The sequence below is a fragment of the Piliocolobus tephrosceles genome, chromosome 3, assembly GCF_002776525.5.
Source record: "Piliocolobus tephrosceles isolate RC106 chromosome 3, ASM277652v3, whole genome shotgun sequence".
In the NCBI taxonomy this organism is placed as follows: Eukaryota; Metazoa; Chordata; class Mammalia; order Primates; family Cercopithecidae; genus Piliocolobus; species Piliocolobus tephrosceles.
Window position 1 is genome coordinate 4,520,948 of NC_045436.1, and position 27,119 is coordinate 4,548,066.

The following is a 27,119-nucleotide window of genomic DNA, read 5'->3' on the forward strand; positions in this document are numbered from 1 at the left end:
TTGTTAAGTTTTCTGTAAAAAGCTTTCTAATTACACCTAAAGTAATTCTGTTGCCCAGAGGACAAAGACCTGACTTTGCTGGTCTCAAAAAAAAAATTTTTTTTTAGTTCTATGATTTCATTTATTTTCCCCAGAATTAATTGTATTAAAATTAAACTAGCTGAGGCACCAAAGATTTTTAAAATCATACTTAATTTCTTTAAAAGACCGAAATTCCAAAAGAAAAAGGCCATCAAGAAAAAAAATAAAAATTTCCACCTTGTTAAAGAGAGTAATGTTTCTCTCTCTAAGACAAACCAATCTACGGTGAACCTAAAACGTGCCGTTTTGGGTGGATTTTCTGGAGTGTGTTGAAGCCTCAAAAGCCTTATTTTGAACTGTCCTAAATATACAAAGTAAAGAGCTCTACAGTTTGTCTTACGTCATCCTGAAAAAAGGCATTACAGAGTTAGCTGGTGCTGTGGTTTGAATGTCTGCGTCCCCTCCAAAATTCATGTTGAAACTCACGCCCCACAGAATTATCCGGTGGGGCCTATAGGAGACGATGAGGCCAGGATGAAATGAAATTGGTGCCTTATAAAAGGGCTGAGAGAACTAGCTAGGCCCTTATGTCCCTCCATCATGCGAGGACACAGCAAGCATTTGTCCCCTCCAGGAGATGCAATAAGAAGGAGCCATTTTGGAAGTGGAAAGCAGCCCTCACCAGCCACTGAATGCCACAGCCTTGATCCTGGATTCCCAAACTCCAGATAAGTAAGAAATACATTTCTCTTCTTTATAACAAATACCCAGTTTGTGGTATTTTGTTCTAGCAGCAGGAATGGAGTGAGACAGTGGTTAATCCCTTAAGGTTTCAGAGGGTACACAATCAGGTAATTTCTCCCAATCTGTTACATGGCATTTTTTCTTTAAATCCTCAAAGTATTTTCACAATTGCATATCATCTCTTACATCACTGTATCAATTACGATTCAAAAACACTTGCCAGGCCAGGTGTGGTGGCTCAGATTAATTACAGCACTTTGAGAGGCTGAGGTGGGCAGATCGATTGAGCCCACGAGTTTGAGACCAGCCTGAGCAATGTGGTGAAACCCCATCTCTATAGAAATACAAAAACTAGCTGGACGCGGTGGTGTGCACCTGTCATCCCAGCTACTCAGGAAGCGATCGCTTGAATCCGGGAGGTCAAGGCTGCAGTGAGCTGTGATTGCACCACTGCACTTCAGTGTGGGTGACAAAGCCAGACCCCATCTCCAAAAAAAAGACTCACCAGAAACATCTTTATATGGAACAAAACCATATTTATATTGTGTGTGTATTAATATCCACTACATTCACAAATAAAGTTCCCATCTCTAGGCTGAATACTAAACATTCCTAGGATCATCCATCTGTTCATTCTTCTTTTAAACTTCCTCAGTTTTCCACTTATAAAAAAGAACGCAGCAATAAGGAGAAAGAACATTGGAAACAAAATTACTTACGACTTACTTTTCTCTGGTTCTTTGTCTGATTTTCACTAGATCACATTACCTCCAAGATGCAAAGATCTCCAAAAACAACTCAACAATTATATTTTGGGGAGATTTTTTAATGCTAAAAATTTACCTTTCTTTAATGACTTTCATGGGGGGGGGGACACATTCTTATTGAAATAAATTAAAGGGAAGGTCAATCTGAGAAACAATGACATAGTTATTTTTAATGCAGCTATCTAGAAGCATTGTATAAATTAGACTTCTATTTGCCAGCCATACATCAAAACTTCAAAGATCACAGAAATACAAGAATGACTTCCTGTAACATCCAATAAGTTACTACATACTGAGTTAAAAGAAAAAGGACAAGGAGGAATGCTAAATTTGTTCTTATTTTTTCTTAAAAAAAAGTATCTGCACTTAAATTATAACTTAATTATTTAAAATTGAAAGCACCTACATATGAATTTTAATGGAGAGACAACAGATGGTATAATGAGTTAGCGGAAGTCACTTCAGATTGTTAATACATTGTTCTGCTCTAATAATGCAGCAGCATCAGTTTTACTGATACCTGACTTGGAAAGAGCAGAAACAGAAGACTATTAACTACTGTCTCTATAATGGTAACTTCCAAATATTTCTCTTCAGGGTTGTTCTCTCTCCACAGCATGAATCCCAGCTTAGAAATGCCAAATGAGGACTTTCCTATGCCCCTCTTGTCCCACATCCAGGATGTCCAAGACCAAACCCCCACGTAACCCCTGACTCTTTCAATATCTTCACTGAGAACCCCTTATGATTATCTAGAGCACTCAATCTAAAGACGAAAAAAATTGAGTCCTGGAGAAATAAAATGACTTGTGCAGATTCCACCAGGAAGCTAGCAGCACAAGTGAACTTGAACCAAGGCCCCCAAATTCCTGTGATAGAGCTTTTTCTTTTACACCTCAAACTTGATCTCATCAACCTGCAGGAATGGGACACATTGACTAGAAGGGATGACCTCGCTGAGCAAAGTGTTTTGAGCTGCATTTATGCGTGCTTGATGCTTACTCCTTTTGATCAAAGTGACTTAGACTAACTGACAGCTGTTCCCTCTTCTGTAAAGTCAGCAGATCGCACTGGCACTATCATTGTTTTAGATCCTTTGTTCCATCTTCCGCGAGTCGCTAAGCATGCTGTTGTCCTTCATGATCTTCCTTATCAATCCCTTTCTTTTCACTAGCATTATCCAGGTCCTAGATTTCAATACCTTATTCCTACTTGGTGCATCAGCCTCCTAGTTGGAATACTCCAAAGATATTTTTTAAAGTCTTCATCATTTGTCTATTTTTTCATTTTCTGTTTACAAACAATTGTGTTTTACATTGTTTTTCTAACTCTGTTGGTGCTGCAATCCCTCATGGCACTATTTTGAAATGTTTTCATTACTATAAAATTATGAATATGGGCCAGGCGCAGTGGCTCACGTCTGTAATCCCAGCACTTTGGGAGACCAAGGCAGGTGGATCACGAGGTCAGAAGATCGAGACCATCCTGGCTAACACAACGAAACCCTGTCTCTACTAAAAATTAAAAAAAATTAGCCAGCCGTAGTGGCAGGCACCTGTAGTCCCAGCTACTGGGGAGGCTGAGGCAGGAAAATAGTGTGAACCTGGGAGGTGGAGCCTGCAATGAGCCGAGATCGCGCCACTGCACTCCAGCCTGGGCTACAGAGTGAGACTCTGTCTCAAAAAATAAATAAATAAAAATATAATGTAAATATTACATCAAAACATCTTAGCAACATACACTGGAAAGTGACCTGCTTTCTGTCTATAGATTTGCCTATTCTGGATATTTCATATAAATGAAGTCGTGCGATATGTGCCCTATTGCTTCTGGTGTCTTTCACTTGGCGTAAGGTTTTCAAAGTTTATTCCTTTTTATTGTTGAATAATACTCCATTGTCTAGATATACCACATTTTGTTTATCCATTGTTGATGGTGACTTGGTTGTTTCCAATTTTTGTCTATTATAAATCATGCTACAATAAACATTCCAGTTTTTTGTGGAGATACAAATTCATTTCTCTGGGGTATACACTTAGAAGTAGAAATGCTAGGTCACATGGTAATTCTATGTTTAAAATTTTGAGGAACTGCCAAATTGTCTTCTATTTTCCATTTCCAACAGCAATGTGAAAGGTTTCCAATTTCTCCATATCCTCACCAACAGTTCTTATCTCTTTCATTTTAGCTACCCTAGAAGGTATGAAGTGATGTCTTGTGTTAGTTTCAACTGGGTTATCGCTCTTTTGATTACTGAGTTATAAGAGTTCTTCATATATTATAGATTATATATTATAGATACAACCTCTTTATCAGATACATGATTTGCAAATATTTTTCCTCCATTCTGTGAGCTGTCTTTTCATTTTCTTGATAATGTCCCTTGACAAACATAAGTTTTTCATTTATTTCTTATTTTTGAGATGGGGTCTGGCTGTGTCACCCAGGCTGGAATATAGTGGGATGATCACAGCTCATTGTAGCCTTGACCTTCTGGGCTCAAGCAATCCTCCCAGCTCAACCTCCCAAGCAAGTGGGCCTACAAGTGTGCACCACCATGCCTGGATAATTTTTAAAAATTTTTTTGTAGAGACAAGGTCTTTCTGTGTTGCCCAGGCTGGCCTGAAAACTCCTGTCCATGTCCGGGCATGGTGGCTCACGCCTGTAATCCCAGCACTTTGGGAGGTGGAGGTAGGCGGATCACCTGAGGTCAGGAGTTCAAGACCAGCCTGGCCAACATAGTGAAACCCCACCTCTACTACAAATACAAAAAAATTAGCCGGGTATGGTGGTGGGTGCCTGTAATCCCAGCTACTTGGGAGGCTGAGGCAGGAGAATCGCTTGAACCTGGGAGGTGGAGATTGCAGTGAGCCGAGACTGCATCATTGTACTCCAGCCTAGGTGACAAGAGCGAAACTCTGTCTGAAACAAACAAACAAACTCCTGTCCTCTAGTAGTCCTCCCTCCTTGGTCCCCGCAAAGTGCTGGGATTATAGAAGAGTCACTACACTCAGCCAAGTTTTTCATTTTTAAAGAAATCCAATTTAGTTTTTTCCCCTCGTCACTGTGCTTCCCTTCTTTCTTACTAGACCCGCACCATTTGCCAGAGCACTGACTCCATGGAACCTGTCTTTTTCTGGACACGAAGGCAGGTGGTGGCTGGAATCACCTATACAGTTTCAGCTAGTCTACTTTTTGCCAAAGCGTTTTTTCCTAACTTTGAACCCTACTATAGTCATAAAAGAGACTAATGTAGAAAAAGCTAAATACTGATACCAGAATTAACCCAAAAGGAGAAAAGGCAGAAATTCTTAATGTGGTCAGAAGCTTGCTGAAAAGAAGTATTTCCAGCATTTTCACACACAAAAAAGGGAACTAAATGCTATACTTGAACTTGCCAGTTATAATGCAGTGGGTTGGATTGTGCTCCCAAAAAGATATGTTGAAGTCCTAACCCCCCCATACCTACTAAAGCGATCTTACTCGGAAATGGGGTCTTTGCCGATGTGATCAAGTTAAGATAAAGTCTTGCTTAATCAGGGTGGGCCCCGATCCAGTATGACTAGTGCCCGTTTTAAGAAAACAGAGACGCAAAACCAGAGAAAAATATCACGTGACGACTGAGGCAGGGATTGCAGTGATACATCTCCAGGCCGGGGAACACCAAGGATTGCCAGCAACATGGAAAGCTAACACACAGACACGGAAGACTCTCCCAGCACGCTCAGAAGCAGCGTGGCCCTGCCAAAGCCTTGGTTTTAGACTTCTTGCCTCCAAAACAGTGAGAGAATACATTTTTGTTGTTTGTGCCAGACAGTTTGTGGTACTTTGCCATGGCAGCTCTAGGAATTGAGACAGAAGAACCTTTTAAATATTGTATGATTCTACTTATATGAGGTACATAGACTTGTCAAATTCAGAGAGACAGAAAGTAGAGGCCGGGCGCGGTGGCTCCAGCCTGTAATCCCAGCACTTTGGGAGGCCGAGACGGGCGGATCACGAGGTCAGGAGATCGAGACCACCCTGGCTAACCCGGTGAAACCCCGTCTCTACTAAAAAATACAAAAAACTAGCCGGGCGAGGTGGCGGGCGTCTGTAGTCCCAGCTACTCGGGAGGCTGAGGCAGGAGAATGGCGGGAACCCGGGAGGCGGAGCTTGCAGTGAGCTGAGATCCGGCCACTGCACTCCAGCCTGGGCGACAGAGCGAGACTCCGTCTCAAAAAAAAAAAAGAAAGAAAGAATGGTGGTTGCCATGGGCTGCGGGGAGTGGGGAAGGTGGAGTTATTGTTTAACTGGTATGAAGTTTCAGTTTGGGAAGATGAAAAGTTCTGGAGATGGGTGGTAATGATGGCTACAGAACAGTATGAAAGTAATTAATGCCACAGAACTGTACACTTAAAAATGGTCAATTTTGGTACGTATATTTCGCCACAATTAACCCTCTTCTCCCCAAAAGAAAAACGTTTTTTCTAAGGAATGTGAGCTCCTTTAAATGACTAGGGCCAGAAAGGCATTTAGAATGTAACAGAGGTCATGTCACACTTCCCCATGAGCTAAATAATTACTTCTTGAAGCCACTTCTATTCAGGCTCTAGACTAACGCCAAGCAGGCATAAAATGTCATACACGTTACAGTTTAACTACGTATAGCCAAGCACTAACCAATGTTATTTCTGTAAACCCATGAGAATTCCTGACAACATTTGTAATTGCCCCCTTTCCTGATTTGTGTTTTCTCTTTAAAAACGTGAGCCTCTCTTTTGTTCTATGCAGCACTCAAGGCAACCTGGCACTGTGTCCCTCTCTGTAGTCCTCAACTTCTGCACTTGAATAAATTCTCTTTAAACTAGATTCTGACCTTTTTGATCATTTTAGGCAGAGAGAAACTAATACTTACAATAAACCAAACACTTCAGTTATAATTAAAATTCAACCAGAATATGCCATATTAAGACTAAATTCTTGTCACTTTGTCCTTATATATGAACATGTACACACATTCTCATGCTAAAATTGTGTATTAAGCACAAAGCAACGAAGAGTTTAAGTAGTTTAACTGTGCAAAAAGCAGGAAGATTAAAGTCACTGCAGCATTATACTATGCGGACACAGAGGCTGGAGGTGACAATCACTGCTAACCAGTAACCTCAGAGAAGCAGTGAAACCAGTATTCAGTGTTTTCTGTCCCAGGCAAAATGGCTCCAAGGCCCCAAGAGTGCTTAGTTTGTTTGTCTTTTCCTCCGTGCTTAAATCACAGAAGGAAGCCAGGATACCCAAAAGAGTTGCAAGGACAGCTTTAACAGAAAACACAGACACGAAAGAATCAAGCATCCCTGAGAATGTCTATAACATAACTGTTATGGGCTGAATCGTGTCCTTCCCGCACTCCCAAAATAAATTCAGATGCTGAAGTACTAACATCAAGTACCTTAGGATGTGACCTTATTTGGAGACAGAGTCTGCCGAGTCAATCAAGTTAAAATGCAGTCATTAGGTGAGCCCCAATGCAATATGACTGGCATCCTTGTAAGAACAGAAAATGTAGACATGAAGGAAAGACAGGTACAAAAGAAGGACAATGTGAAGACATAGGGAGAAGATGGCCATCTGCAGACAGGGAGAGGTCTGGAGCAGGTCCTTCCTCACCGCTCTCAGAAGGAACTACCTTGCTGACACCTTGGTCTTGGGATTCCAGCTTCCAAAACTGTGAGAAAATTAATTTCTGTTGTTTAAACCACCCAGCTTGCACTTTTTAATGACAGCCCTAGCAAACTAATGGAATAACAAAATAAGAAAGGTATTTTGCTGACTGAACTCAAAGAGGGGCACTAAAAAAGATTACAGTGGCAAGAAGGCATGCCTCTGCAGTGTCTCTTTCAAACAATTACCCATTTGTCTGGAAGTGAAGCATCTTCTCTGCAAGAACAGTGATAAAAAGGAGAGGAACAGAGGCCACGCTCTTGTAGGAATTCATCAGATCAAGTCTCCTTAGCTCAAAAGCCCATTTAAAGACGTCCTCATTCAGAGTAAAATCCCAAGTCCCGGAGGTACCAATCAGGCCCTTGTGACTGGGTTCCCTGCCGCCTCTCTGAGCTCGTGGTTGGCTTCTCTCCCTTTCTTCAGCCCCATCAGTTTCCATAAACCCTGCAAGTTTCTGCATCAGGATTTGGCACCTGCCCTTCTCCAGATACCCCAAGGCTTCCAGATCACTGCCCACCATCTGAGTAAGGTCTTCCCCAACTCACTCACTGAATGCAGAATTAGCCTCCCCTGCAGCAGAACCAGTGCTCCCTGCCAGGGCTCCCCACATCCCAACTTTGTTTTTCTCCAAGGAACATGTGACCATCTGAAATCACCACATATTTTCTGTTGATTATCTAACTTCCTCCCAGCCTAGTTTGGGGAATCAGAATGCAGAGGTTTGGTTTTGTTTACTGCTGTATCATTACCACTCAGGAGGTGCTCAGTAAACACTGCTGAATGGACATATTTGCACAGGCTTCCTTACAGGCTGAGCTGAGGAATCAGTGCCTCTTCATCGTCTACACCTATATTTGCTTTCTACTTGCTCCTACCTTCTGTCAGGCTCAGGGAGCGAGTCCAGGTCCAAGTCCCCAGCCCAAGCTTCCTCTGCTTCTATGTGCTGATGAGAAACCTGAAAGCATGCTTTAATGTCTTTGGCCCAGCTCTTCCCTGTTCTTTTAGCACTCTACCTCCTCTCCTTGGCAGAGACTTGAGCAGGCCTGGAGGTTTTTGTGGAATGTCTATTCTTCCAGGTGAAAGCAGTGTTTGCTGCCTCTCAGCTGCAAATCAAGACCTGCTCTGCACTCTAGATTTTACACATTCTCTACCTTTGTACATGCAAGGGGGAATATTCTAGCATCGGGCAAACTACAAGGGAGTTGAAAGCCATCCTCACACCTTAATCATTCTTCGGTATCCTGCCTGGGAGAGAATCTTACTTCACTGGAAGAGAAACAAACAGGAAGAAAAAGATAGAGCTATATATATATATATATGTATATATGTATATGTGCGTGTGTGTGCGTGTGTGTGCGTGTGTGTGCGTGTGTGTGCGTGTGTGTGTGTGTGTATGTATATATATATATGCATGCCACCCTCCCCGCCCCCCAACAAAACTACAGCACAAGAGTGGAAAGACAGAAAAAGCTATTAGCAATCCAACACTTAAATAAAGGAAAAAGATTTTATAATTCCTTTAAAAAATGCTTAAAAAAGGAAAATAAAGGAAAAGATTAAGTCAATTATGAAACCTCAACTTATTGGAGTCATTTAAATGTCCATCAAGATTATGTTTCAAGATAGAAATATTAAATTTCAACATGTGAAAAAGAATTATGTAATCATGTTTAATTTAAAAACAGAACAGAAACGTTACATACTAAATGATTCTAACCTTCTAAAAATTATGACTGCAGCTGAATAAAGTTTATATGGGAATACAGAAATACAAACAAAGGTTTTTGTTAGGATGAAATTATATTTACTTCTCTAATACTGTAATAGTATTGTTCTAATAAATTGAAATATTTGAATGTAAGCCAGAAAAGCTCCTATTTGCCAAAGACCTGACAGGAGGGAGAAGCCCAGGGATCAGGCTGCCCTTTCAGATGCAGAACTGAAGAAAACAAACCGGCTCTTACCTTTGTGCCTCTTCAGTTGGGGAAAACTGCTGATTGTAGTCGCTTGGATTATTTCCACTACAATTTGATACCTGATTTTTAAAAAGAGAAAAGGAAAAAAGATTTAAGAGGAAGAAAATACTATTTTCAGAAATAACTTTAGACTGTCTTTATACTAAACAAACATCACACGGGAGCTGAATCCTGCCCGTGGCTCATTAAAATAATCGACAGGGACTGAGCATCTGCAACAGGCCGGGCCCCACGCCACGTGCTAGTCACTTCTGAGGCCCTCATGTAATCACCATGAGCCTCCTCACCTCACTCTGTTCCCTGTACCAGAAGCATAACTGCCTGTAGAAACTCTGAGGTTATGCTCAGCCTCCCTCTCCTCCATACGCCTAGGTGAGCAGAGCCAGCTGATTCCACTTCTTAAATTTGCGCTGTCCAATAAGGTGATCACGAGCTACACGTGGCTATCCAATTAAACTAACAAACGTTTAGTTCCTCGATCACACTAGCCACATTTCAAATGATCCGCAGTACCTGTGACTTGTGGACCACGCTGGGCGGCGCAAGTAGAACATTTTCTTCACGGCAGAAAGTTCCACTGGATGATGCCGTCTTCAATCGTTCTCAAAGCTGTCCTCTCCCGGGCAGCCCCACTGCCCCACACTGCCCCACCTGAGTGCACTGCCTCATTGCTTCTCATTTAGAAGACGGTCCCCACCCAACAGAATCAAAATATCTACACCAGGACTTGCATCAGTATTTTTAAAGCTCCCCTGGCAATTCTAAGGCACACGGAGAGCTGAGAAGCATGAGATTAGAGCACCAGCTATAAATATGTGTGCCTGAGAAGACCTCCAAGTCAGGAAACATAAATAAAAGTCTACATTTTAAGTGCTGAGTACAACCCTGGAGTTGTAGCTATTTTAAGCATAAACTCAATGCTTTTACAAACCCAAATTCTTAAGTGCCCTTTAATGATTACTAAGTATTGCCCTAATCAAACGGGCTTATCCTGAGTGTTTCCTAGCCCTTAATTATATGAATTAATTTCATCTGCTGGTAATAAAATTATTTACTATTAATTCTTTCTTTGAACACAAGCCGTGCAGTGTTCTAAGATTTAATGTTATATATGGCTGGCTTTTAGAGCACACAATTACATACATTCTTTTGCTTTCAACTAAAACCCAGAGGAGAGACAACTTTATCTTAGTCATAGCTACTCGTGGACTCCTCACAAATTTGCATCTTATTTTTTCATCAGGGTAATATAAACATCAGTGCTTGACTCTCATGACCTCAGAGCAGGTTGTCAGGGTCAGTGTCGGCATGCTAACCAGAGATGGTGGCAGACGCTGCCGGCTGCCTGCCCAATGTCCAGTCTCCCTTCTTTCCTTGCTAAGTGACCTACAGTTTTATCAGGGAAAGAGACACACCTAGCTAAAAAGGCTAGCTTTCTCCCCAGCAGTCAGAGATGGCCAGGTGATATCATTCTAGCCTTGGAGATAGGCAAAAGTCACTGGGTAGGGATTCCAGGAAAGTGGGCTAAAAGCAGCCTCCACAGAAAAGCCCTTTCCAACTTTAGTCCTCACCTTTCCCTCATTTTTCTGTGTAAAACAAGGATGCAATTGGCTAAAGGCACAGCAGTACCTTACAATCATGAGGGTAAAAGCCACAGGCTAGGCCGGGCACAGTGGTTCACACTTGTAATCCCAATGTTTTAGGAGGCTGAGGCAGAAGGATTGCTTGAGGCCAGGAGTTCAAGAGCCTAGGCAGTATAGTGAGATCTCATCTCTACAAAAAATTAAAAAGTTGGCTGGGAGTGGTGATGCATGCCGGTAGTCCTAGCTACTCTGGAGGATGAGGCAGAAGGATCAATTGGACCCAGGAGTTCAAAGTCACAGTGAGCTATGATTGTGCCACTGCACTCCAGCCTGGATGACAGAGCAAAACCCTGTTTCTTCAAAAAACAAAACAAACCCCAAAACAGAAAAGGCCAGGTGTAGTGGCTCATGCCGATAATCCTAATACTTAGGGAGGCTGAGGTGGGAGGATTGCTTGAGCCCAGGAGTTTGAGACCAGCCTGGGAAACAAAGGGAGACCCTGTTTCTACTAAAAATAAAAAAAAATTAGCTGGGCATGGTGGCGCACACCTGTAGTACCAGCTACTCAGGAGCCTGAAGCAGGATGATCACTTGAGCCTGGGTGGTTGAGGTTGCAGTGAGCTATGATCGTGTTACTGCACTCCAGCCTGGGCAACAGAGCAAGACCCTGTCTCAAAAACACAAAAACAAAAACTACAAGCTAAGGATGATGCAATAAGAAGACAGGAGGAGTTCAGGGTTCCAACGACATAATGAACCATCAAAACAGCCCCCAACTACCAATCTCAGGACATGTGGCGACATGGGGAAAATAAACACCTGTCTCATTTAAGTTGCTGCATGTCAAGTTGTCTTGTGGCCAAATGCCACTCCAACTGACAGAGAGCTTTCTGAGGAAGACTTAACGTGCTTCCACACAGCAATTCCAATTTCAAGAATTTATCATAAGGTAACAGTTTAACAAAAGAAAAAAACAAAAATAAAAACCCAAAGCCCAAACTATCATATACATGTTTGTTGCAGCAAGTTCTACAAAGAAACTCATGAAAATACTCATGGTCAATAATGAGTATGGCCAATAATGCTTTCATTAAACAAATGCTTCTTAATCTTTTCTTATGTTCTAGACAGACAGAAATGAACACCACCAATATGGTCCTTGCTTTCAGGACATATCAGATTAAACAGAAAGCATCCAGCAAGTAATACTTATAATAATAAAGACTACATGAAAATAGATGTTTATGACAGATTAATTTTTAAAAAGCAAAATGGCACATTTATGATTGCAGATATGTATCTTTGTGTATATATGAGCCAGAAGTACAAGACAAAACAGAGATGAAATGAAGGGCAGTTGTGTTCAAATGGTAGACTTATGAGTCATTTTTAACTTTTTCTAAGCTGTTTTATCTATCTACCTATGTACCTAAGCCTATTCAAGCTGAACTAACCTTCTTTCTTCCATAGTAAGGTTTCCTTACCTCTCCGTATCTCTACTAGTACCATCATCCTTCTCAAAATCATCTTAGGTATCTACACTACCAATAAACACCAGTTTCAAAGCCCTGTGGATGGTCCTTTGAATGCCTTTAAATAAGCTCCTTGCCTACTCTACCTTAAGCTACTACCATTTCAGGCTGCCTTCTTTCCTGAGTGGGTCACTGCAATGGCTAAATGGTCTGCCTCCCTGACTTCAGTCCTCTCTCCCATCCAAACCATCCTGAGCACCTGTCAACACTCACCTCATCTCCTACGGAACCACTCACCTCATCTCTCCCTTGTTCGATACCCCCTGCACCTCCCCAAATGAATAACCCCACATTCCTGCCTGCATTCCCTTCACAACTTGGCACTGGCTCTATTATCCAACAACTTCATTTTTTTTCTCCCCATGAATGTGAACCTAATTAAGCCAGGCTGGTTTCTATATTGCCCTGTCAAAACTACAGTCTCATGCTTTGTCTCCTGCTGGAAGGCAGCCTTCCTACTTGTCCACCTACCTAGATCTTACATATATTACTTCTTCCCTCAAGTCTTCCCCATCCCTATAATGCACACCAACATCCGTCTTCTCTGAAATCCTGAATTACTTCTGCTCTATGGTAGTATCTATTGACTCCTTCATCTCGCTGTTTTAAAGAGTCACACTTCCACGAAGAATGCTGTGAAGAAAGAAAATGGTGTGCCCAGTCATTTCAAGGCCTAACACACCTTCCAAGAATGTTGACACACTTTTGAGCCTAAGAATGTAGGCTGAAAACGACAAAACCATAGTTTTGTGTATAATAAAGATATACTACTTTTTTCTCCCCAACTAGATCAAGAGCCTCTTAAACACAGGAGTTCTGTCTTATATTCTCCTATAGTACATAGCTTGGCACTAAACATATGGTAGGCACTCAATAGATATTAATGAGCTAAATTAACAAGAGTCAACATTTCTAACACTTAACAGGTACAAATAATATTTTGAACAATTTATTCTTTTGATATTCTTAGTGATTCATGCTTTGGAACAAATGAGTCATCAAGGGTACCAAAGAAAATACACACCATCTGAATAAAGAGTTAAAGATTTGTTTTAACGAAACCACAAATTATAATGTAATACCAGCTAACATTCATAGATTGTACTGGGTACCTGTTTCGATATTTTAATTTACATTATCTCACTTAACCCTCATAATAAAGTGCTATAGTTACATCCACATTACAGAGAAGGAAGTTAGAATTCTATGAGATCTATACAAGGTCCCATTGTTTTTCAGTCCTAGAGACGGAATGACAATCCAGGGCTGCCTGGCTTCTAAAGCTCATGCTCCTAACCATTTTCCTGCTACTCTAAAATTCAATATAGGTTAATACTTATCTTCTCTACGGTTATTCTAAGTACATAAGTATGGCCAACGCCAGATCATCTTTCCAGCTTTACTGCCTTCTATATCCCTCCTGCATACTGTTTCAGCCAAACCAGACCAAATGTGATACCATGAACACACTCCAGGTCTTTCCTGACTCCCTTCTCATTAACATTTCTCCTTCTTCTTAACAGTACTCCTGTTTCTTCCTGCACACCTTCACTTCCCCTTATCTGCTGAAATCCTATTAACTCTTATTCAACACTCCATTCATGGCCATTCCTCTCTGAAGCTTTCTTAAGATTTCTCTGCTGTAGAATAAAATATTTGCTCCTACCCACTTCCTTGGTGCTTTACACTCCACTTCCAGTCTTAGGATCTTGCTTCCTACTTAGCTACTTATAGTCACATGGGTCTCTGGTGCTGGATTGCAAACACCTGACGGCAGGGGGTGGAATCCAAGGAGTGTAACCAGTTCATCTTAGTACTCATCAGACCTTGTGCACACAGCACTTTGCACATAGTGGGTCTCTGAAGATGATTATTGAATTTGTTTAATTCACTGTTACTGGATATCAAGAGGAAATGATTGACTTTTTCATTCTTGTTTTTTTCTCAACAAAACTATACAACATATACATCCAAACATATCCAAATGCTGGCTATCCTTGAGGACACGGGCTTCCAGAGTTACCTGGAACTCACCTGGCTTTCTTTCTCCAGAGGAGGATACGACTTTGCAAGTGCTGAGTTCGGTTCAAGAATCAGGAGGGTTGATATTTGTATACTTTCCCTCGATCAAAAGTGCACAGATTGTTGGTATATATTTTGCAAAATAATGCAAAGTCAAGTATTAGGGAGGAGGGGCATAACAAGAATTCAGCTGTTTTCCAACTCTGGCAAGATCCTACCTACAGTATCCTTTGTCCCAGTGATAAAGAAAAGCCACACAAAGATAACTGCCATCTGCTCCCCAGAGCGGCCACCTCAACTCTCTTTGGTATTTTACAACTGGCTAAATAAAAAGAGCAAGTTTGTGCTTCTGAACGCTTCCCAACAATCTCTAACTCACTGAAATGCTACACAGCAATTCAAAGTGATCACCTTAGATATTCACAGATTTGAGGCCGGGCGGGGTGGCTCATGCCTGTAATCCCAGCACTTTGGGAGGCCGAGGCGGGTAGATCACTTGAGGTCAGGAGTTCAAGACCAGCCTGGCCAACATAGTGAAACTCTGTTTTTACTAAAATACAAAAAAAAAAAAAAAAATTAGCCGTGCATAGTGGCTGGCGCCTGCAGTCCCAGCTACTCGGGAGGCTGAGGCAGGAGAATCACTTGAACCTGGGAGGTGGAGGTTGCCGTGAGCTGAGATTGCGCCACTGCACTCCAGCCTGTCCCGACATGCACATGCTGTAATTTCATGGGAGAGTCAAAGGCTGGCCAAACCTTAGTCTCAGGTATGCAATGTGATAAATGGTTTAAAACAGTGTTTTATAAAAATTAGCAAGATTATGGAGTAGAATACCATACATATTACAAGTGCTTATGAAAAACCAAATAATTTTTATTTTGATTTATATTTAGAGACGGAGTCTCACTCTGTTGCCCAAACTGGAGTGCAATGGTGCAATCTCGACTCACAGCAACTTCCACCTCCCAGGTTCAAGTGATTCTCGTGTCTCAGCCTCTGGAATTCTGGGATTACAGGTGTGCACGACCATGCCTGGCTAATTTTTGTATTTTTTGTAGAGATGGGGTTTCACCATGTTGTCCAGGCTGGTCTTGAACTCCTGGCCTCAAGTGATCTACCCACCTCGGCCTCCCAAAGTGCTGGGATTTCAGGCGTGAACCACCACACCCGGCCTAAAGAATTTTATAATAATGTTTTCAGAGTTGCCACGGGCTAGGAATGTTTTTGTTAGCGGGACTTCAGTTAAAGAATGAATAAATAAAGCCATGATGCTTTTAGTCAGTTAAGCTGAAGTTTTTTCCTATCCATGGCACTACGAAAAGGGACTGCTGGATAACTGAGAAAGTGTATCAGAGTAGTGAAGAATGTGAACTCTCACACTGGATGGCCTGTGTTCAAATCCTGTTTCTAACACACACTGTGTCATCCTGGGAAGATGATTTAAGCTTTCTAAAACTAAAGCATTGTCATTTATAAAAAAGAGTAATAATAGTAAGTTTTCCTCAAAGGGTTGTTATACACATTAAATTAGATAATACCCTTAAAAATCTTAAAACACAGCCTGCCCCGCGGTAAGAGTTCAATCAATGTTCATTATTATTCTTCCTTAACACAGTTACTGAGTCTTTAGATATGTACTATCTGGGGAAACAGTATGTGTGTATGTTTGTTAAATATGTATAAATTTGAAGCAGCCTTACTTTTTACTGATTACAGAAGCATTTTAGCCCAATCAACCTGAGACCACCAGGATCACTCTAGTGCACAAACTCAGGTCAGTTGACCCCCACAAAGAGCAAGAGACAGCGTAGCAGTGGAACCTGGGGGGCGTCTCTCCAAACGAGGGAAAACGTAACATTACTATGGGATTCTAGGGAACAGTGGAGTGAAGGTGAAGTTTAAATGAAGCAGCATTTTGATAGGCTCAAGGCAGGGCTGTGTAAAGGGGTCAACGTTGGGTGGATCCAGGGTCTCATTTCTGAAAGCTGTAAGATAGATACACTGAGTCCAGAAACCCCATAACTGCAGCTCTGCATCTGGGTCGTAAATCGAAGCTGCTTCTTTGTGTCAAGCTGACTTAGATCATCCAGGCAAAAGGAGAATCTGTCATGCTTACTGATGTAATTTCAAACAGGAACTGGCAGTTTAAGATTTTTGAAAACAAAGTTTCTCAGTGAATACGAAAGCACAAAGAAGGGGATCATTATGACACTTTACTGCCATAGCAGGTACTTAGGGGAAATATCGTTTCCTGTTTCCTTTGTAGGTGGCTTTAGTGTCTGTTATACCAGTCCGATAAATGGCGGGGCAGATGTTACTTTCTCAGTCTGCACCAGTTTTTACTTTCTCTAAAGTAGCATATGTTCATTGAAGAAAATGAGAAAATATACAAAGCACAACATTCAAAGTTAATCACTATTAACATTTGGACTATCTTTATAATCTTTTTCTATGCAAACATAATTTTTTTGTTTTATAAAACTAGGTTTATGCTATGCATATTGCTTTAGAGCCTTTTTTATTTACTAATTTATAATTAATATTTTCCACCACAATTAAATATTCTAATGCTACACCATGACCAATATATGGTATTCCATTGTATAGATACACCAAAAATCTTTTTAAACAAACCCTTTTTGTTAGGCATTTTGGTTATTATAAGCTTTTCTCTATTTAAATAAAATTGCAGCCTGGCGTGGTGGCTCACATCTGTAATTCCAACACTTTGGGAGGCCAAGGTTGGTGGATAGTTTGAGGCCAGAAGTTTGAGACCCAGCCTGGGCAACGCAATGATACCTCATCTCCACAGAAAATGCAAAAATTATCCCGGCACTGTGGCCTCCCTCCCTTACCCAGGATCCCATAGATAATAAACAACAGCCATATTTAAGACCAGCCTGGCCAATATGGTGAAATCCTGTCTCTACCAAAATACAAAAATTAGCCTGGCGTGGTGGGGCATGCCTGTAGTCCCAGCTACTTGGGAGGCTGAGGCAGAAAAATCGTTTGAACCCGGGAGGTGGAGGCTGCAGTGAGCTGAGATCGCGCCACTGCATTCCAGCCTGGGTGACAGAGCGAGACTCTGTGTCCAAAAAAAAAGACCGCCAGTGTATAACCTCTGTCATCTTTTTTCCTTGCCTTCATCCTGCTTGCTGGAATTAGGATACGGTGGGTGAAATTCTAGAATCCACCCTGGACCATGAAAACTCTGGATGGCAGAGCAGTGAGCTGGAAGGAGACTGGATCCTTGAGAAGGAAGGAGTCCCCATACCACAAGTCCTGGGCTGCCTGCTTTACTATTCAGCCTTAACAAAGAAGGAAACCCTGCCATTGGCAACAATGTGGGTGAACCTGGAGGACACTGTGCTAAAAAAAAAATAAGCCAAATACTGCATCGTCTCACAATGTCGAATCTGAAACAGTCCAACTGCTAAAAGCAGAGAGTAGAATGGTGGTTACCAAGGGTTGAAGGTGGTCGGGAGACTAGAAGATGCTGGTTAAAGGGTACAAAGGTGAGTAACTCCTGGAGAGCTAACACACAGCATGGTGACTACAGTTGGTAATACCGTATGACATACTTGAAATCTGCTAAGAGTTGATTCCAGGTGTTCTCACAACACACACAAAAAAGTAACCATGTGAGGTAACTGATATGTTAATTAGCTTGATTGCGGTAATTACTCCACAATGCGTACATACATGAAATATCAGCCAGGCATGGTGGCTCACCCTGTAATCCCAGCACTTTGGGAGGCTGAGGCAGGAGGGAGGATCCCTTGAGCCCAGAAGGTCAAGGCTGCAGTGAGCTGTGATTGCACCACTGCACTCCAGCCTGGGTAACAGAGCGAGAACCTGTCTCTAAATAAATAAATGATGCTGTACACCTTAAATATACAGAATTTTTATTGGTCACGTGTACCTCAATCAATCTGGGGAAAAAGCTGCTATACTTTGGATGCCATCACTATTTGGGAGGTTTTTGGTAACCTTCAGCTGAATTGGATCCTAACTACTTTAAGTACCTCCAATCTATTCATGGGTTGAAGCCAGTGGCTCTCAACCAGGAGCAGCTTTTCCCCCTAAGATACTTGGTAATGTCTGGAAGCATTTTTGTTTGTTGCAACTGTAGGGGTACAGCCGAATACCGCTGGCATTCAGTGGGAAGGGGCAAGGCACACTACTAAAAATTCTACAATAAACAGAACAATCTCCCACAATAAAGAATTATCTAGCCCCAAATGTCAATTTTACCAAGGTTGAGAAACCTTAGGTTAAAAATGTCTCTCAGAAAGGTCAGTGAGAAAACACCCTTTGTTCATTGCAATAAACGTGGTAAAAAAAAATGAGGTGTCCACTTCAGTCAATATTCTCCTCAACAGAGTTTCCATGTATCTCAAATAGTACAACCAGTTTTCAAATAATTAGAGTGCAATGAATTATACAACAGGATGTCTAGTCAAGACTTCAGACGGGAAGCAGGTGGAAGAATACTCCATTTACAAGAGAATCTCAATACTAGTTGCATGTTACAACCACCCGGGGAGCTTTTAAAAAATCCTGATGCCTGGATTCCCCTCCAGACCAATCAGATAAAACTTCCTAGGGCTGAAGCCGAGGCACCTACTTGTGGAAGACCAAACCATTTTCTTTTTTTTTTTTTTGAGACGGAGTCTCGCTCTGTCGCCCAGGCTGGAGTGCAGTGGCCGGATCTCAGCTCACTGCAAGCTCCGCCTCCCGGGTTCACGCCATTCTCCTGCCTCAGCCTCCCGAGTAGCTGGGACTACAGGTGCCCGCCACGTCGCCCAGCTAGTTTTTTGTATTTTTTTTAGTAGAGACGGGGTTTCACCGTGTTAGCCAGGATGGTCTCGATCTCCTGACCTCGTGATCCGCCCGTCTCGGCCTCCCAAAGTGCTGGGATTACAGGCTTGAGCCACCGCGCCCGGCCTAAGCAAACCATTTTCATTAGCACACAGTTTACAATGCACTGCAGGATTACACAACGCAGGCAGCACCGGATGCTTTCCTGAGCCACAAGCCACCTGCGCCTTTATAAGAGGTTCTGAAAGGACAGACCTTTAATTTCTACTGTAATGTTTGCTTTGACCCCACTTTATCTTCAAAACAAGGGAACACTCAGTCTTTTCTCTAGTATAATGGCAATTGTGAGTTTCACTAATAGATGCACCTTCATTTTGAGCTCTGGTTTGCCTTCCTTGACTGTGGCATCCCTCACCACCCCCACCAACCGTGGGAAACCTATCCAGCTGCCCTTTAATATCCTGAACCAGGATGGCAATCACATTTTTGGCTCTTGTGCTGTTAGCAGAGTTGGTCACTGATCCTACCAGAAAACAATGGAAAATTCAAAATATCACACAAGTATAACCACCATATCTTCACTTCAACATCCTGCATCCAGAAAAGAAGAAAAAGGAAAAGCTACAAAAGCTAGTGGGATATACAACTTACTTTTTTAAAAGGTCTCAGTGGTTCTAACATACAATCAAGGTTAAAACCACTAATTTAGTATATTTGAAAGACGCATTTCTAGTTCTACTGTGAAAGCACTTCATGCTGATTCAGAAAATAACCAAACTATTCCAGGACTACAAATATCACCTTCAAGGTTTTTTGTTTTTGTTTTTGTTTTTAGTGCAGTCTGCCCTAACAGAGTTGAAGGACTTTATTTCCTTTAGAAAATATGCATCTCTCAAATATGTAAAAAATAAAAGTGGATAGGTACATCAACTGCTTAGTCTAAATAAAACACATTACCTGCCTTAGGCAGCCTATCCCAAAATTGTACTGAGAGCAATCTGAAGATAGTAACATAAAACACCAATAAAGTCAGATAGTAGAGTACTATAATTGTACCAGAAAAACAACACAACAGCTCAGTCTATGAATTAAGAAAACAGCTCCAGTCAGGCACGGTGGCTCACACCTGTAATTACAGCACTTTGGGAGACAGGTGGGCGGATCACTTGAAGCCAAGAGTTCAAGACCAGCCTGGCCAAAATGGCAAAAACTAGTCAGGTGTGGTGGCGTGTGCCTGTAGTCCCAGCTACTTGGGAGGCTGAGGTGGGAGGATCGCTTAAACCCATGAGGCAGAGGTTGCAGTGAGCTGAGATCCCTCGTGAAAGGATCCAACCTAATTAAATCTGAGAATGGATTCCTTTTGCCTCTAACAGACTAGTCACCTGACAAGCTCGATTATCTAATCCAAATACCTCCAAGTGCCCTTCCCACTGACTCTGCAAACTCTGCTGGAAACGCAAAGCCTAGTAATAAGGCGGAAGACAGAGGAACATACAACACACAGAATGGGAATAGTGCACAAAAGGAATGCACCTTCCTGGTGCCTGTGTCCCGTCACTCCTTGGCGGCGGTGGGTACGCCGTGGCAGGAGGCCATACTAGAAAGAGGTTAGGAACTGCAACATTTTATTTTACTCTCACTTATCAACAGTCACTGACAATGTCACTGAAGATGTTCAACGGTCACTCAAAAGGCATCCTTTAAATGTCGGATGATCCAGCTTGCCCATGGACTGGTGAAAGGATGAACCAAACGTGCTATATTCACACCATGGAATATTATTCAGCCAAAAAAAGAAATGCAGCATTGATACGTTATACAATGCAAATGAACCTTGAAAACACGATGAGTGAAAGCAACCAGACACAAAAGGCCCCATACTACATGATTCCATTTATATGAAATGTCCAGACTAGGCAAATCCGTAGAGACAGAAAGCAGACTGGTGGTTGCCAAGGGCTGCAGGGAGGGAAGGAATGGGGAGTGACTGCTAGTGGGCACAGGGTTTCTTTTTAGGGTGATGAAAATATTCCGAAATTACATAGTAGTGACAGTCACAGAGTCTTTGAATACACTAAAACCACTGAATTGTACACTTAAAGGTGGTGAATTCTATGGTATGTGAATCATATCTCATTTTTTTAAAGGCATTCTTCAGTTTAGCACTTCTACTGCCTCTTAAGTCCCTCAGTGCTCAAGACCAAAGGGCCTGTTTCTCAGGGCACCTAGGGTGCTATCCCTTTAATCTTGCCCAATTTATGATGTCAAGAGGAAGTCATCTTTGAGAAAGAGTTAAGGGCTCACACTATTTTTGTTTCATCAAGTATCAGAAGGGAAAGGAAAAACGTAAAATCAGAACTTCAGTGTAATCTTTGGTCAATCAAGTTAAGGTAATTCATGATGTTCCTACTGCAACAGAAGTAAGCTGTTCAATCATCCTGGAGCAGTGTACACCACAGTTTTACTGTTTTTTATTGTAGAGATGGGGTTTTGCCATGTTCCCTGGGCTGGTCTTGAACTGCCAGGCTCAAGCAATCTGCCCTCCTCAGCTTCCCAAAGTGCTAGGATTCTTTTTTTTTTTTTTTTTTTTTGAGCTACTTCTTTATCTACCAGATGATGAACTGTATATAGTATTTAAATAGTTCTGAATCTTTGGCTGGTACATTTTGAAGAAGATAAACCATTCATTTTTATCAAGATTCATTCATCTTACAATACAGGAACTGTGTTAAGATGCAAAATAACAGATGGTGCTAGAGAACCAGTAGTAGATTATTCAAAATAATTAGTTCTGATTTTTAAAAAATCAGGAGCTCGCCTGTAGTCCCAGCTACTTGGAAGGCTGAGGGAGGAGGACTGTTTGAGCCTAAGAGTTTGTCCAGCATGGGCAACACCACAGGACCTTGTCTCTTAAAAAAAAAAAAAAAAAACTCATGCCTTTCTGTTTCCTCCATTAACTATTAAATACATCCCTATGTGCAGTGCTGGAATCTTCAGTTTGGCACACAAAATAGAACACTCACCCACAAGTCTGTAAGATCAAGGAATACCGATTCTCTTAATTTGCCACTGTTGACTCTCGATTGTTATCTTAAACTCGCTTGGGGTTACCAAATAGTCCACATCTGCCTTTACTGTGGAAAGACTATTTGGTCAAAGAAAAATGCTCAGGAATTCAATGAAGCCACAAATTATCAACATGAATTATCTGTTCGTAAACAATGTCTTAGGAAGAAATTACAATGTTGTGGGGCATAGTCATCATGCTACCTTGTCACACCAGGCACAGCAAATCCGGGAACGGCAGGCATGAAAGCACCAGGTAGATGAGTATTTGAGTATAGGTTTGAATAGCATCCCTACATTTAGAGTTTGGGGTGTGTGTGTGTGTGTGTGTGTGTGTGTGTGTGTGTGCAGTTTTAGGGAGAGGAGAGGCAACAAGGATGTTCCACCACTGTGAGCTCTTTCACTTTTATAGAATGACACTTTAAAAGGAATCAAAGGACGCTGGGATAAGGATGACTGGGGTGGCTGTAACCTGTAAGACTCACATAACAAACCTGGAATACTGGCTTTTGGGTTCTAGCTCAAGTGTCACGCTTACAAAAAAGAAATGTCTAGACTCAGACATAAATAAAAACAAATCTATAAAGAATATCATGTAGCCTATTCAAATTTATCCATGGCAAGAGAAACATAAAATCTCCAAATATTGTATCAGATATATATTATACCCAAAATTAAATTACTTGTAAACAAATCCGTTTACATTGAACCCATCATTATGTATTTGAGGTATATATTTGTAAATTGAACCCGTCATTATGTATTTATGACACCTAGATTAAGACATGACACCATGTATAAGAACACAGTGGCATCTACAAGGTATGTCTCCTTAGATGGTGTTTTATTCGAATTAGAAAATTAAACAGCATGAATCTAGGGTTAACTAGGGTTAACGTTAACCCTAGTTCACAAGTGAATGTCACAAGTTTAAAAACCTCAACTAATTCAAACACCCAATTTCAACCAATATTTTCCTTTTCCATGAGGGATTTACCAAAACTATTAATGAAAAACAAAATGAACATATAAGAGTTTTCTTTCTTTCCCATGTATTATCATTTGGGAACATTAAAAAGAACGGTAGAGAAACAGAAGTCTAGAAAATTTACAAACTAGATAATACTATATAATCATACTAAATGTGTATATACTATTAAAAAAAACACACAAAAATAAACACTCACCCCTAAAATATCTCAGGTATAACACGGGACATTGCGCTCCCCTATAAAGATACTCCTATGGTATTTTCTTTTTTTTTTTTTTTTTTTTTTTTTGAGGCGGAGTCTCGCTCTGTCACACGGACTGGAGTGCAGTGGCCGGATCTCAGCTCACTGCAAGCTCTGCCTCCTGGGTTTACGCCATTCTCCTGCCTCAGCCTCCAGAGTAGCTGGGACTACAGGCGCCCGCCACCTCACTCGGCTAGTTTTTTGTATTTTTTAGTAGAGACAGGGTTTCACCGTGTTAGCCAGGATGGTCTCGATCTCCTGACCTCGTGATCCGCCCGTCTCGGCCTCCCAAAGTGCTGGGATTACAGGCTTGAGCCACCGCGCCCGGCTCCTATGGTATTTTCAAATGTGTTTTCTCAAAATAATTAATCTAGAACCTCTTATTCCCAAACCCAAGCCTCTGTACTGTCCAAGACAAACAAAAACCAACACAATGTTCTACTCTGTAATTTAAAAACACATCATCTCCTTCTGATGTCCTTCCAGGTCCTTCCAAAGCTTTTCTAAGGTAGTCATCTGAGCAGCTAAGCAGGTACTCCTGACATCTGAAGAGCTTTCAATCTATTATAGCCTCATTACAGCTGACTCTTGAAAAACGTAGGTTTGAACTGCATGAGTCCACTTACAAAGGATTTTGTTCTGCCTCTGCCACCTGAGACAGCAAGACAAATCCCTCCTTATTCTCCTCCTCCTCAGCGTACTTCCATGTGAAGAGATGAGGATGAAGACCTTTATGATGATCTGCTTCCACTTATTGCATAGTAAATATATTTTCTCTTTCTGATTTTCATAATATTTTCTTTTCTCTAGCTTACTTTTTTGTAAGAATACAATATATAATACATATAACATACAAGATAGGTGCTAATAACTGTTTATGTTATTGGTAAGGCTTTGGTCAACAGTAAGGTATTTAGTAGTTAAGTATTTGGAGAGTCATTTTTTCTTTTTTATTTTTATTGTTTTTATTGTTTTTTGAGATGGAGTCTCGCTCTCTCACCCAGGCTGGAGTGCAGTGGCATGATCTCAGCTCACAGCAACCTCCACCTCCCAGGTTCAAGTGATTCTCATACATCAGCCTCCTGACTAGCTGGAACTACAGGCATGTGCCACCACACCTAGCTGATTTTTGTATTTTTAGTAGAGACGGGGTTTCACCGTGTTGGCCAGGCTGGTCTTGAACTCCTGACCTCAAGTGATCCGCCCACCTCGGCCTCCCAAAGCGCTGGGATTACAGGTGTGAGCCACTGTGCTAGGCCCAAGTCAAATGTTATATGTGATTTCTGACTGGGGGTGGGGGCGGTGGGGAGTGTGGATGCCCCCAACTCCCAAATTGTTCAAGAGTCAACTGTATTTGAAAAACCTAATACTTTGAAAAAAATCATTCTAAGTACACTGTTAAGGAGATGCTGGATAAATTTAGCTGTCACCAAATGGTAAGATTTATAGATTTATTTCTGCTTCCCTGCCTATTACTTTTTTTTTTTTAACCTAACTAGGCAGCGGATAATAATCAGTAGCTGTTGCTGTGCTATCATTGAAGACCAAATACCTTAGCTGCTTCAAGAACTCCACATCAGAGTTGCTGTTAATGAGCTTGATGAAGTCCTCGTAAGAGGGGGCGTAGGTGTAGGCTCTCTTGTGATGCTCATTCACTTGCTCTCTGTGCTCCAGCTGGGCAAGCAGCATTTGGTTAATGTAGTCGGGATTACTCAGTAACTCCACTCCCGGCTTCAAGACTACAGGAAGAAGAAGAAATCGCTACTGAGAAAGGTCTTCTTCTTTAAGGGAACTGTTTACATATCACATAATTGAAACCACATTTGGAAAACATTCTCCAAGTAGCCAAACAGAGGAATATCTATATAATACAATAAACAATTCAAAAATGTATACACATGCACACATACCGCTGCCTATCCCTCCAAATATGTTATCATCTGTGGCTATAATCAAGCTGTCATTTTAATAAATAAGTGAAATGTAAAGGAATAATGAAGTCATTTGGAACTCAAGTTGCTAACAAAACTATCAAAATTAAAGCTGGGCACAATGGCTCATGCCTGTAATCCCAACACTTTGGGAGGCTGAGACAGGTGGATCACTTGAGGTCAGGAGTTCGAGACCAGCCTGGCTAACACGGTGAAACCCTGTCTCTACTAGAAATACAAAAATTAGCCAGGCATGGTGGCACACGTCTGTAATCCCAGCTACTCAGGTTGCTGAGACAGGAGAATCGCTTGAATCCAGGAGGCAGAGGTTGCAGTGAGCCAAGATCGCGCCACTGCACTCCAGCCTTGGCAACAGAGTGAGACTCCGACTCAAGAAACAAACAAATAAAAAAAACCAAAAAAATTAGGTATACTGATTTTCTTCTTTTATTTATTTTGTAAGTCTCAATATGTTTTAACAAGCTTAGTCTGCCAAAGGATGCAAGTCAGCATTCTCCCCAAGTGGTTAAAACAGACCTTAGAGAGGAAGTTAAAAAGTCAATGACACTATTACAAAGCCATCCTTTACCGTTAGATTTGAAACTTCCTTTTTGCTCTGTGGTTGGTTATATTAGCTGATGGGCACAGCTGGCTTATCCTGAGATAGTAAATGAGATAATCACTGCATCTCAAATGCAATGCTATTTGTCTGAGACTGAGATGAGGGAAAGTTTCTCTTATCCTGACTAAGCATTTCCTTGGATATAGTTAACTTTTTCCCAGTAATCACATTATATTGTGCTACAATTCCTTTTCATTTATTCCAAGTTCACAAAATTATGTACAGTCATGCACCACATAATGACATTCTGGTCAACAACAGACCGAATGTATGACAGTGGCCCCCATAAGATTATAATGAAGCTGAAAATTTTCTACCATTTAATGATGTCAAGCTGGTGTGAACAAACCTACTGCACTGCCAACAGTATAAAAATACAGCATATACAATTATCTACAGTACATAATACTTGATAATGATGATAAATGACTATAATTACAAAAGAGTAAAAAAGTTAAAAAATTAATAGTTCATAAAGTAAAAAAAGTTATAGTAAGCTAAGGTTAATTTATTGAAGAAAATAAAATTTTAAATAAATTTAGCGTAGCCTAAGTGTACAGTGTTTATGAAGTCTGCAGTGGTGCACAGTCATGTCCTAGGCCTTCAAAGTCACTCCCCACTCACTCAGACTCACTCAGAGCAACGTCCAGTCCTGCAAGCTCCATTCATGGTAAGTGTCCTATATAGGTGTACTATTTTTTATCTTGTATACCGTATTTTTACTGTATCTTTTCTATATTTAGATACACAAATATCATTGTGTTACAATTGCCTACAGTATTCAGTAGAGTAATATGGTGTACAGGTTTACAGTCTAGGAGCAATAGGCTACACCATATTGCATCCGTGTGTAGTGGGCTATCCCATGTAGGTGTGTAAGTACACTCTATGATATATGCACAATGACATTGTCTAATGACACATTTCTTGGGACACATCCCTGTTGTTAATGCATTACTGTATAGGCATTACCAATAAATCATATAGCAAAGCTATTTAAGTAAATATACTAATCAGAATTTGACTGTGGTCAAGCATGGTTGCTCACACCTGTAATCTCAGCGCTTTGGGAGGCCTAAGTGGGAGGATCACTTGAACCCAGGA

General features: G+C 41.3%; 1 protein-coding gene across 3 annotated transcripts in view; it reads right to left on the reverse strand.

Annotated features, from left to right (window-relative positions):
* SNX25 (sorting nexin 25) overlaps nucleotides 1-27,119 on the reverse strand; it is a 144,686-nt gene that overhangs the window by 64,551 nt on the left and 53,016 nt on the right. For all 3 annotated transcript variants that reach the window (XM_023220987.2, XM_023220988.2, XM_023220990.2), the window contains exons 5-6: nucleotides 25,015-25,201; nucleotides 9,197-9,267 (exon numbers count right to left, since the gene is read on the reverse strand). In XM_023220987.2, coding sequence (XP_023076755.2) covers nucleotides 9,197-9,267; nucleotides 25,015-25,201 — 258 coding nt within the window. The remainder of the gene's footprint in view (nucleotides 1-9,196; nucleotides 9,268-25,014; nucleotides 25,202-27,119) is intronic.